Consider the following 13,454-nt stretch of genomic DNA (forward strand, 5'->3'; position numbering starts at 1 on the left):
AGAGTAGGATCGTTGGTGTAGAGTGCGCATGCGCATAAAATTTCCCGGGAATCGGGTCTTTCCGGGTCTCCGACACGGATTTCCCACTTTCGTTCGTCACTTGAGCGTCCGAGTCTACGACGTGCGAGACAAGGCAACAGGTGACAAATATTCGCGCCGAAAAGAGAATTTATTATCAAAAGAGAAAGAAAGAAAGAGAGAGAGAGAGAAAGGAAAAAAAAGAGAGAACGTTTTTACTCGTCTCGATAATCGATTTTTCGTATTGAGAAGAATTTTCAAGGATAGTTGTTTCATTTCCCACCCGTCGGGATTTGACACATACGTTCTCTTCTCGTTTTCATTTTTCCCGACATTATTCTCTTTTGATTTCTTTTGTCCTCCGAAGGTACCTGAGGAAAAGAACGAAATATAATAAGGAAGAGTTTTGTTTCGTTTTAATCATCAAATCTATCGATCTATTGCGAAATGAGTGTCGACGACGTGATCAACTACAAACGCGACGAGGATGAGGATTTTTACGCAATTTTATGCTGCGACGAATCTTCAACGGTAAGGAAATTTTTGAAGATTTTTTTCCCCCGTTTCGTCTAATTGTCAATGATTATTTTTATGAGAGATAAGGTTGTCGTTTTCTTTGGAGACATTTAAATTTGATGAATATTTGGTATTTTATCTGATTTACGATTAATATTAACGAATTTTTCTATTATTATTATTATTATTATGTAATTTATAATTTAGTTGTTTAATCGTTTTTCATGATAATACAAAAGCACGATAATTGAAATCGATAAGTTTATTTTTATTGATTTTACATTTTAATTATATCAAAATATGAAAACATTTATAAACATATTTGATTAAAAATTAAGAAAATTCGTTGATGATTGTGTTAATGAAATTATTCGCGATAATGTGTAATTGAAATATTTTAACCGCGTATCTCTCTTTATTGATATTATTAACAAACGTTAAGGATTATATGTTTATATGTGTATACGATAGAAAGGGTTTTAAATATACGACTTAAAGCTAACGATTAAAGTTCTGACAATTCATCTACCGACCTTAACATGCTTTTAAGTTTACTACTTTCCACACAACTTTTTTTTATTTGAAGTAACCTTTAAATACAGCTTTTAACGTAAAACGTGTACACGATCGAGTCTCTTTCTATTTTAAAGAGCGACAAAGTTTTCTACTTATATTGATATTTCACGATCCCTGTCACTTTGAATTTTTTTTTTATCGTTATTGACGGTTACTTTGTTCTTTTCTCTCTTTCTTTTGGATAACAAAAGTAACATATTTTATTATTAGATAATAATTCTCAACGAAACTGAACAATAACCGATTTCTCGTTTAATAAAATCGATAATAATATTGCGTTTGAAATTTCCATTAATTTAAATCTTTATTTTATTATTAATTTATAATTTAGCAATAATACTTGTTATATAATTATGATTACATACACTTTACGATTCTTAATAATTATTATCATTAGCGTATATCTTACGTAAAGTACTTAAAATCTAAATTGATTAAATTATTGAAATATTATTTTACGCGTGCAATTTATACCATTCGCATGTTTGTTTTAATTATTTTGGTATTATTTAAAAAACATTAAATACGTATTATTACGTAGTAAATATTTAATTTAAGAATGATCTCGTTTAACTGTAAATAGGTCAAGAAATAATTATTGGAAGACTAATTTTATAAGAAACCAATGTTCGTTCTTTGCTCTTTTCTCGTACTTATGAATTTTAAACGTTCATGAAAACAAAGGATCGCTTATTTTATACACGCTATTTGTAACATTATTATCAAAGAGAAGAGAACCCACCCTTTTTCTCTTACGAATAACGTACTCTTTCGTGAAATGTGACGGAGTCCATTGAAATCGTAAAAAGTTTTGAACAAAAGGGCGCCGTTAACTTCAACGAAGCATTGCATGAACGCTATCAAACGGAATTCATCCAATTGGAAAACAAAAAGGGATGAAGTAAGAATACCTTTTCGAAAAATTTCATCTTAATTGATAACTCACGTCAATATTTCAATTTGCTTTCTTCAATTTGTCATTGAAAGTTTGTTGAAAGTAACGTTTTAATATTTTGAGATCTATTAATTTTTTTTTTTAATAAAATTACCGGTCGAATATTTTCTCATGGAAAGGTTTTAATCGTTCTATTAAATTTTTTGTTTTCTTATTCAATTTATTAGCGATATAGTAATAGTAATTTAAAGCTGATAATAGTTTCGTCTATTAAAATGGTATTAATTGTATTATAAATACGTACACATTATATACTAGTAGAAAGTATTTAATTGATTTTTAATTTTCGTTTGTCTTTTTACATAAATTCGATTTTCGTTAAACATCGTTTGTCATTGATTAATTGTAAATCTGATAGAAGTAAGATAAAAGATCAAAAAGCTATTACTGTAATTAATTTGTTTAAAAACAAGTTTTATCGATTACATTGCAATTTAAAACGAAAATCTTGTACAATTCGAATAATTATAATATGAATCGTAGTAAGATAATTGTTATTACAAGTGAAATCTTAAAATGTTTCTTAACTATTATATCTTACTGATAACATAACTTACTGATAAAATGATCAATGAAATTATTTATTAATTTGTTCATTTATAGAAATATGAAATATGTTGCAAATCATTATTTTTTTTTATAGATAGTAGTAGAATCGCTTTTTGATAAGATTTAAGAATATTTATTAGTTCATAGTTCGATGGATTGACGTAATCGTACTATCTTTAATAAATGTTACTAACCTTAGTTGATTAATTATGTTTTCCGAAGGCTCTATATCGTTTTTTAATTTCTTTATTTATATATCTATATTCTATACATAGGAAGCATTTAAATGTTTTCTAATCAAAGAACGTGTTTGTATAAGTTTTAACATATAACATTCTTTTAAAAATATATTTCTTTTACTTACGTTAGATATTAAAAAAAATAAATAATAAAAATAAAGCTTCGAGAGATATTTTGTTTTGTTTGCCATAGGTTGAGCAAATTATAGCAGAATACAAGGCACTGGCCTTGCAATATCATCCTGACAAAAATGCTGGTGACAAAGAAGCCGAGGCAAAGTTTCAAAAGCTTAAGGTTAGTATTTTATATTTGAAGGGTAAGTGATGACGATGTTAGAAAATTCTTATCGGTTCGATTGTTCTATATTTGACCTTATTTTAGAATGCCAAAGAGATTCTCTGTGATCCGGAAAAGAGGAGCAACTATGACAAGTGGCGGCACAGTAATATTTCTATTAGCTACAAGCAATGGCTCGGAATGAAGGAACACGTTCATCAAGTAAGTCAAAAAGAATATATATACAGAATATTCGTAGTATTACAAATTTAACACATTGACGAAATAATCAAAGTGAATTTATTTGGAATAATTATTCTCGTAAAACAAAAAAGAAAAACCAAATGTCTTGAAAATTTTGCAATTTGCATTATTTATGCAAAAATTAACTTTCGACGATCAACGTGTTAAAAAGATTTATAAAGATTTGATTAATTAAATCTTATTACAAGATTTTTCGCGCGTTCGAAATATTTGTACAATTTTAAATGCCAACTATTATTAAAAAAAAATAATAGAAAGAGATAATTAACGAACAAGATTTTATTTTTATTCAGTATTATATTATTATGCTTTTTTCCTTCTATTGTTTTGTTTTTTTGGAAAAATAAAAAAAAAATGTTACGTTCGTGCGGAGAAAAATTCGTGTAAATTGTTGAACGCGTGAAAACGTTCCGAGTCGTGTAAACATTTGGAGAAATATAGGTATATATTTTCTTATGTTTGAGACTTTATCAACGTAGTAGCATGTTTCGAAGTAAACGTATGTTCAAATGGGTCTCCGCAAACAAAAGCTTTATAAACTTGCGTTTTATTCAAACTTTGACGCCCGTGCATACACACACGTATCTGCGAGTTTCGTTTCGAGGATAAATCTCGAGCTTCTATATCCTTTGACACGATTTACCTTCTCTTTATATGTGGAACGCGAACATTGTGTTTTTAATAATAATACATAATGATAGATGTACGTATTGAAAGCAAATATACTTTCGAAAATGTAACAAAGATGTAAAAATATCTAGAAGTGTTTTCGGTAATCTTTAAAAACATAGTAGAAGTCTTGTAGAAGCGAACAGTTGGATAAATGCATTTGATAAATGATCGTATATAGCTACCATTTTGTAAGATAAAATTTATTTTAACGTAATTTCTCTCCTACGTTTAATTATTCAAATCATAAAGTAATTAAACATACATAATTTATGAATATCGACAAATATTAAATATAATCAATCTCTTAACTGTGAATTACGTGTATACTCGTTATAATAGAAAAGCAAAATCAATTTCTGATAAAAGTTGACAAAAAAAACAACAATATTTTTAAGTTATTAAACATTTGTAAATATTTTGTGAGAATTTTTTGTTGAGAAATAAAAACGTAGTGAAAAATAATTTATACGATTCACTTGAAACAAATTGCAAACAATGCTATTTGTAAAAGTATTTACAAATTGTTGATCATATTTTATTTTTATTTGTTTTTTAATTGTCTATTTATTGTTGGAAAATATTAGTTCCATTCTTGACGATACGAAACTTCTTTCAAACAAATAAATAAGATACAGATGCTGTTTGTTTTCAGAAGCGTGTTTTAAGTATTGCGAATCTTTCTAATCTTCGAACAATAAAGATCACTTAAATTCTTCCTATTAAATTTTATTTAAGTGTCATTTGTTTTCTTTCCATGATACCATTAGTTTATCAATTGATAATAATTATCAACAAATTTTCGTTACAATTCAATTCAATGTGTTACAGCAGTTGTAAATAATTTGGGTAGACGAATATACGCGTTGTTTTATATTGTGACACAGTTAAGAAATTTTAATACAGATAGTTGATAAATAATTCAAGTTCATGAAAAGGTTATAAAAAAAAAATTAAAAAGAACGTGAAAGAAAAAAACAAAAACTAAATAAATTCGCAGTCGATGCATTGGAGTACGCCAAAAACGAAGGACCGTATGTTACCGGATGGAAGTACCACCGTTGGTAGTGGTGGAGGAGATGAAGAGGGTTCACCAGGTAATATGAAAGTGCAAGCTCCGAATACTCACAGAAGGGCCAGCGAAGGTGGGGCCAACATTTACTATGGTGCTCGACGTGATGTCGATTGGGACTCACAGGCCTCGAGCGAGGTCGTCAATAAATTTCGTAACTACGAAATATAAAATTTTGAGATTAATAGGAGAACGACGATTGTTGAGGGAGGATATTTCCTTTTTCGTATCGTGCAGGACCAAGCTCGATCGTTACGTGTCTCTAATTATCTCTCTTGCTATCTGTTTGACGATGAAGTTTATCCCTTACAACAACAGCAACAACAACAAAAACACATGTATACGCATACAGGGTGTCCTATTTGAATCGATTCACGTTACAATAATTGTATGTAATAATCTTTAATGGTGTTGTTAACATGATGTCGGTTAATTTGATTAATATTTTTTTCTCTAATAATAATTCATTGATTTTACACAAATCGAATTGACTTTGATCCTAAAGTGTTATTTCGTTAGAAAGAATCGATTGAAATGGGACACCCGTGATATACGTGAAGGAGTGCGTCAATACATATACACGATATACACGTAAACGTATACATACCTCTTTGTGCATTTATCGTTCGTCACTGTCCAACCAAAAGAACAGGAAAATGATACAGAAAATGATCCTAAAGGGAAGTTTTATTTTTGTTTTCTTTCTTTTTTTATTCGATATCGTTAAAACAGTTTAGTCTTATGATTTTTGTTTATATAATTTTGAAAATTAACGAAGATATATATAGATCTATATAATAGTATAGGAATTTTAATAGAACATTTTTTTGTTTGCTTCAACAATAATTATTCCTTTGGAAAAGAAATTTACTCTTCGGGATAAAAAGGATATTAATATTTGAAGAAGATATCTCGTTCTCTTTCTGTGGTTCATGTTACGAGTTTTAGAAGAAAGGTAAGCATATAACAAAATTCTAAGTGTTTCGTTATTAATTTTCTTTGCCTGGGCTATTCGACGAAGGACGAGCGAAAAAATAAGTATTCTCGAAACGATAAATTGAAGACAACTAGAGAGAACGAAATATAAAAGATCAAAAATCTCGAATCTTATCTAACGTTTAATTTCGCGACTAAATAAATGAATTTCATGAGAGAGAGAGAGAGAGAGAAATGAAAAAAAGAAAAAACATAAATCGTAAAATGATTGGTGGTAGAAATAAGATTGAGTTTCAAAGATGAAAGTAACGAATGATAGGAGTCGATCGGTTGGACAGTGCTTTTGATGTTCGTGTCGAGAAGATATAAAAGAAATAATAATAATAATAATAATAATAATAATATAATAATAATAACAAAAGGGAAAAAAAGAGAATTAAAATTGAAAAAAAAAGAAAAACAAAAAACGAAAAAAAAGAAAAGAAAGAACATAAAAAAAGGAAAAACATTTAAAAAAAGAAACGTTAAGAAAAAATACTAAGAGATGAATAAATGAATAAATTAAATTCAGGGAAATCTCGGAGATAAGATTAAATTCGTTGTTTCTACGGTAAGGCTTTAACTTCCCAATGGAATACTTAAAGAGTTTCGTCTTCCAAATAGGAGGAAGAAAAATAAACAATATTTAATAAAGGATAGAAAAAAATAGACGTGGAAAAGAGAATACGGAGTCTCGATGTTCGATAAGCGTTTGTTCAATCGTGTACACGAATTGAAATAAAAAAAAAATACACGGTAAGAATAAATGCACGTACAATTGTCATCATTCATACTAGAAAATTAATGATATTTGTAATGAACGAGACGAATTGAATTCGAGAAGCGTATCTCTTAGTTAGTGGCGGATCAAGTCGAATGGGGTGGAGGGTTTATTAGGGGCCCTCAAAATCAAGTTAGAACAAAAATATTTTGATGATACATTTCCCATTACGAGTTATTAACAAAATTAAGAAAAGTAATTTAATATTTCGTAAACATAAGCACGGTAATTAAATTTATTTAAAAAAAAAAACAAAAAGAAAGTAATTTTCGTCGAATCGTAATGAAAAAAAAAACGATATTTAAAGACCCTCGGGGCCCTACGCAGCCACTTGTTCCATTTACCGCTTAATCCGCCACTGATATTTCTAATTTCTTTTTCTTGATTACATACCGAGGAAGGCGACATTTTTTAAGTATATATCTTTCCATTGTGAATTAAAGCAAAGAAGCGCACTTGTACCTGTATGTAATGTCAAATGCAAACAAAGTACTACATCGTTCCTCCTCGATGCTTTCCATATCAAAAAAGTGTATTATCCGGTGCTTAAATCACAATTTTTTCTACATTCGAATTTATCCATCGTCGTTTGATTTCATTCACGAAAAATGACATTATTAACTTCATCGATTCTCGTACTTTACATTGGTCTATTTATTTTATTTCATTCTACGTCACACACATATACACGTAAACAAGTTTTAAATCCTTGTCATTAGGTGATGAAATTTTGAAATCGTCATGAGGAAAATTTTCTAATTTCTTTTAAAATATATATATACATATATTTTCTTTCTATACATATATAATAGTATAATACACACACACACATACAAAATTCAAAATTCTTGACAACACGATTGTAATGATTAAACAAAATTTACACCATTTTTCTCTCTCTCTTTTTTCTTTCTCAATCTATGGACATTCATTTGCGTGTTATGTTTGTCATAATAAAAACTAAAAGATGCCTATCTACAGCTGGTTTAAATAACGATTAAATGGTCTAGTGGTCAATTAATATGCATACATATATATGTATCGATGTATATCCTTTAGCCATTGTTCCAAAAACTTCTCTTTACGATCACTATCTCACTCATGTAAATTTTATTTGTTTTTTATACTCTTACTGTTTATTTATTTTACATATTTCATTTTGTGTTTTTTCTTTTTTGTTCGAAATTAGCTCTCCCATATGCAACCTGAATATGTCATTAATAATTAATGTATGATGTCATAAAAACAAATAAGTTATTCGATGAGTTATCCGAATACATAGTACGATAACGATAATAGTTATATTAATAATAATAATAAAATAATAATAATAGCGATAACCAATATCGTCATTGTTATCATCCTCATAACGATCACAAAGTTGCGGAATGAATTATTATCGTTCTAATAAAATATTTCATTTATTAACGATTCTTGTTTTCGATCAATCTGTTATTCAATGAAAAAGTTTATTAAATATGAATTTTCATTTGCGTCATTTCTATTAAAAAAAAAAAAAAACAAGACACAAGAACAGCAACCAAAATTTAAGATAAGAAAGGAATTTTAAGAATTACGTAAATAAAAATAGTATTCTTCCTTGTTGACGCATAAAGTAAAAAAAAAAACAAAACAAATCGATCGCATCGAAATTGTTTACCAGACCTGAGGTAGATAAAAAGCAGAAGAAGAAGAATAAAAAAAAGAAAAAAAATAGGAAAAAATTAAAAAAAAAAAATACATTACACATACAGAAAAATACGAGATCGTAGATTACAATAATTTAAAATCGAATATGTAGTACGCAAAAAGGTGAAAGTTTCATCGGCATTTTATCAAATAAGAACGGCCACACACGCACACTTTCGCGTGAGTAACTTTTAAATGAGAAATTTTTGGACCATCCTATACGTGTAAACGTATATATCTGTATACCTGTATATTTTTCTATCACGGATTCGTCTGTGACTTTGTCTTTCATGCTCCATGGGGTATCATTAATATCGTAAATTATTTAATATTTTCTGTATGATTAATTTTGTCGTAAAAACTCGTGTTTTCGGAAAAAATACTTCGATGGGTTTTTATTTTAAAATAAAAACAAAAATGAATACTAAGATATCTCTTCTCATAAAAATGAATAAATTTAATAGAAAATATGTAACTCGAATTCTTTTAATTTTTTTCATTGTGAAAAATTGTTAAATTATGATAAAATATAAATCCGACATAATTAAATGTTTAACAATGTTATGTAAATTATGAGAAATATATATATATATATATATATAAATATATGCATAAGTCCTTAATGAACTTTCCGAAACACACGAGATTCCGTTGTGTAAATTATTATAAATTCGTCACGCGCTGGTCGACGTGACGATGTGTATCCGCACCATTAAAGATTCAATAAATGTGTTTAATTATGAATATTCTATCTTTCTTTTATATTATATAAAATCTCTCTCTATTTATATGTATATACAATCTTAAAACATAAACGTTTAGAAATTTTGTATTCACAAAAAATATTGTCCATGTTTAATCACCGATCGGTATTCAATATCGATGAATAACAAATTGAGATAAAAAAAATGACAAAATTGTAACATGTGTATGTTTTAAACGAATATATTTTTCTTTTTACTGGTTTTTTTTTTATGCATAACTGGAAGCTTTACTGAAAGTTATTTTTTGTTATTCAAATAACTGGATATAAATAAAATAATATAACTTATAAATTTTTATGATATTTCACTGTTGCAAAGGAAAAAATGTATTTGTTATTTATTGTTTGAAAAAAAAAACGTATTTCAGTATTTTGAAAAAAATAAAAAAAAAAGTTATCGTGTTAAAGATTAAAGCATTTTCACAGCAGACGTTTCTTTCCATCCTAACTTGAGAAGATGGCAATGCAATATGGGTAAGCCAAATGATATTTAAGAGTAAAAAATATGACTTAAAAAGTAGTAACGCAGGGTGTATCGATTTTAAGATACGAGGATAAATTTAGCACGATTTTTTAAACGTCGTTAAGAAGTTCTATCTAGAGGGTCTAACTTTTTTCATTACTTTAGTTAGAATATTCTCATTATTCTTTAATACCATGTGGTAATATTTAACGGATACTTCAAAAATAAAAAAAATAAAAAAGGGGAACAATTATGTTGCTTATGATAAAGATCAAGATAATCTTGATTATCTTTTTATAGTGATCAAGTGTTGAGTTAGAAGTCAGATTAAGTTGATGATCAGTTGTTGATTCTTTTATTAATATCTAAAGTAATTCACTTTTTTCCATAATCAATTTTTTGAGTCATGGAACGTAATTATTACGTAAGTTTATTAGTAAAGTTATGTTTGTTTTGATCTTTTTAGATGAAGATACCAATTCGTTGGTATTGTGTTCTATTTATTTATTTTCTTTTTCTTATAAGAATTTAGACGTTAAATATATTTAATATTGAGCGGGGGGGGGGGAAAGTTTTTTCGTATATCGTAGATTAATTTAAAAAGAAAAACGTTGTGAAAAATTTATTTATTCAATCAAAAATGATTGCGTCTTTTACTCGTACTTAATTAATTTCCAAACATATTTTTCTCTAAAACAAATCCTCCCTATATATGAAATAACATTATTCTGTATTTGCGATTTAGTTTTTTTTATTTAGAATCATTCCAGCTCACCTGTATAACCAGTTACAGGTCACCCTGTATATTATAGTTAATAAATAAAAAGAAAAAGAAAACGAAAATAAGTTAGTTTAAATTATAATATACTAATAATCGCATAGCAATGATTGTTACTAAAATAAAATCTTAGATTTATGTTTTTTCTTAAAAGATAAAATATCTACATAATGTATATAATATAAAGATAAAAAAGAACGTTTGTGTGTGTGTGTGTGTGTGTGTATGTGTGATGATATTTACAAATATATATATGTATTTCAAATAATACAATATTACAATATTAATGAAAATGAAAGTCTTAATAAATATTGCTAAATTCTTTAAGTAGAGGGAAAAAAAAATTACAAAAGCAATTCTCGACAATTGTCGTTTTTTTTCTTCTGACAACTGCTGGTTACGCCCAGGTGACATGTAATATTAGCTATTTCTTGTAATAGTTGATAAAGACAGCTTTCGTCTTAACAACCTTCATTAAGAAAATTGACTCTGCATTACGACTATTGCAGAAAACCTACGCTACCGATTCAATATTTTCCAACCTAGCCTTTGTTATACATCGAAGAAGATATTTTCAAGGAACTCACTTCTTGGGAAAGCTCATTTCGCAAAGAGTAATCGGGTAAAATAACTAATTTGTTTCTGGGCAAATTGAAAAAAAACAGAAAGAAAAAAAAGAAAAAAAATGTGCTTGATGTTGTGTTAATTAGTTGACTCGATTAAAATTATGATTTTCTTAGAAAAAAAATTTTTTGTATCCTTTTTTCTTAATAAATATATTTAATTTTTTAGATTTACAAATCTTATGCAATAAAAAAAAATGTTGTTCAGCAAATTGATGAGAATTAAAAAACGAAATAGGAATAAATAATTAAACTGGTATCGATCAGTAGTAGATTAAGCGGAATATCAAAGGGCCCCGAAGAGTCCCTGAGATTTGACAATATCTTTTCATTAGGGTTCGAAAAAAATTATGTTTTTTTTTTAATAAATTTATGAAGATACATTATAATGTTTGCTGATTTAAACTGATTTAGCTTACCGGTTACTAATATTAGCATTTGCAGTATGATTATCTTCTCATTGGTTAATTACTTTTGGCTGCTATGGAAATTGCTTTATAGCTAATTAGTTTTACTCAACCTTTCAAAATATAAATACTTTATTTTATTATTCAAATATGTGTTTCACTAAAACCATTAATTACGAAAACCAACCACGAAACATCCTCTCTCTCTCTCTCTCTCTCTCTCTCTCTCTTAAAAACATTATTGAGCAACATTATAAACTAGATTTCTACCGCATTATGAAATTTTTTGATTATTTTCTTTTTTTCGTTAATAACTTTAATGAGAATTTTCTTGAAACTTTTTTATTCTAACTTAATGTAAGGACTTCTTACTTCAGTTGATCCGCCATTGGTATCAATGAAAAAAATTAATAACCACACAATAAAATAGAATTTACGCAAATGGAGTTTTAGAAATGTTGAAAAAAAGAGGAAGAAAGAAAGAGAGAGAAAAACAAAAAGAAAAAATAAATAAATATAAAACAAAGAGAAAAATAGTTTATGGCGTTACTCGCGTCTCGTTGACTCGAAATAATTGAACTTATTGTTGGCGAGTTGTCCCATTGCAGGAAAGGGAAAAGGGATTTACAAATAGAAGGCGACCACCGTTTGATAAACGGTCGAAATTGTTGAAAATTCCGCGAAGCGCAAAACTCGAATACCTCGCCCCAATTCCCAATCATCTGCTGTCAGAATGACTTTCCCTTATTGGAAAACATCGTTCGCCGAACGTATACGATCTACTTGTAAAAAATTTATACGAAATATATTTGTGTACCAACTGTTCACGGGAAAAAAAAAACTTTCAAAGAAGTCGAAGTAATAGGAATCGCTATCGAAATTGACAAAATTCGAAATTTCTAACGGTGTAGCCACGAGATCGACCTCGTTTCGTTCTTTTTAATATTTCTAGCAGAAATTTGTTAATCTCAAAACTGAAAGTACGTAAGAATAAAGAACTCGTAATGTAAATAGGTACTTATCAATTTACGTATTCATTTATGAATTGGTATCATATGATGGCCAAAAGAATAATATTCCAAAATTATATTAATTAATAATTAAGGTTTTTAATAGAAAAAAAAATCATAATGTGGATTATTGAAAAAAATCATTTTCTCTCTCGCACATGACCTTTACAAGTTTTCTATAACATTTTAGATTTAGTAACTGAATTGAATGAAGAATTGTATAGAAATAGATGTAAGAAAATAAATGTAAATCTAGTGCTAAGTTACGTATCTACTTAGGAATGAATATTATTGTAATTAGGATGATTACGATAATAATTTAAGATTAAACAAATAAATAAAATTGTAAATAAAAATCTTAACTTACGTGAATAATTCTGATTATTATTTGAAATTAATTCGATATACTGTCGTCGTTCTTATAAATAGATATTTTATGTGAGAGTTCACACGTAGGTTTTCTAGGACATTAAATTTCGTCATACTAATACAAAAAAAAAAAAGAACGTTGTTCGTTATATCAAAGTTCTTAACGACGAAATTAATTACCGAATCAACAAAAATGAAATCGACATTTCCTTCTTGATAAAATCGCAAACAGAACGTCTTGATTTACAAATAGGTCAACTTCGAAGGAGACGTCCTTAAAGGGTATAGAACGAAATCGGGAATGGTTTCTACGTAGTTTTCCATTGCGAATACAATTAAATTAAAAAATGCATTTTAAACTCCGTCCCCTATTTCGAACAAATATTTATCACGTTGAAATCTTTCTCAAAATTATTACTAAAGTAAAAACTCGTCCTCGAAACGTTAGTGCTGGAAAATTT

The 13,454-nt window shown here is 27.9% G+C and overlaps 1 protein-coding gene across 1 annotated transcript; it reads left to right on the top strand.

Moving 5' to 3' along the window:
- On the top strand, window positions 1-5,867 carry LOC122514770 (J domain-containing protein). Its single transcript, XM_043631806.1, has 4 exons — window positions 1-549; window positions 3,047-3,148; window positions 3,236-3,352; window positions 5,064-5,867. Exons 1-4 carry the CDS (start codon window positions 466-468, stop codon window positions 5,304-5,306), a joined length of 546 nt encoding a protein of 181 aa, XP_043487741.1. The 5' UTR covers window positions 1-465; the 3' UTR covers window positions 5,307-5,867.
- The last annotated feature ends 7,587 nt before the right edge of the window (window positions 5,868-13,454 follow it).

This window comes from Polistes fuscatus, unplaced genomic scaffold (genome assembly GCF_010416935.1).
Source record: "Polistes fuscatus isolate 324 unplaced genomic scaffold, CU_Pfus_HIC Scaffold1, whole genome shotgun sequence".
In the NCBI taxonomy this organism is placed as follows: Eukaryota; Metazoa; Arthropoda; class Insecta; order Hymenoptera; family Vespidae; genus Polistes; species Polistes fuscatus.

Bases quoted from the DNA above. Each gene is read 5' to 3' on its own strand.
- LOC122514770 (XM_043631806.1), top strand. From the start codon at position 466: ATGAGTGTCGACGACGTGATCAACTACAAACGCGACGAGGATGAGGAT. The intron at 550-3,046 runs GTAAGGAAATTT...TGTTTGCCATAG, and splicing joins GCTGCGACGAATCTTCAACG to GTTGAGCAAATTATAGCAGA. The intron at 3,353-5,063 runs GTAAGTCAAAAA...ATAAATTCGCAG, and splicing joins TGAAGGAACACGTTCATCAA to TCGATGCATTGGAGTACGCC.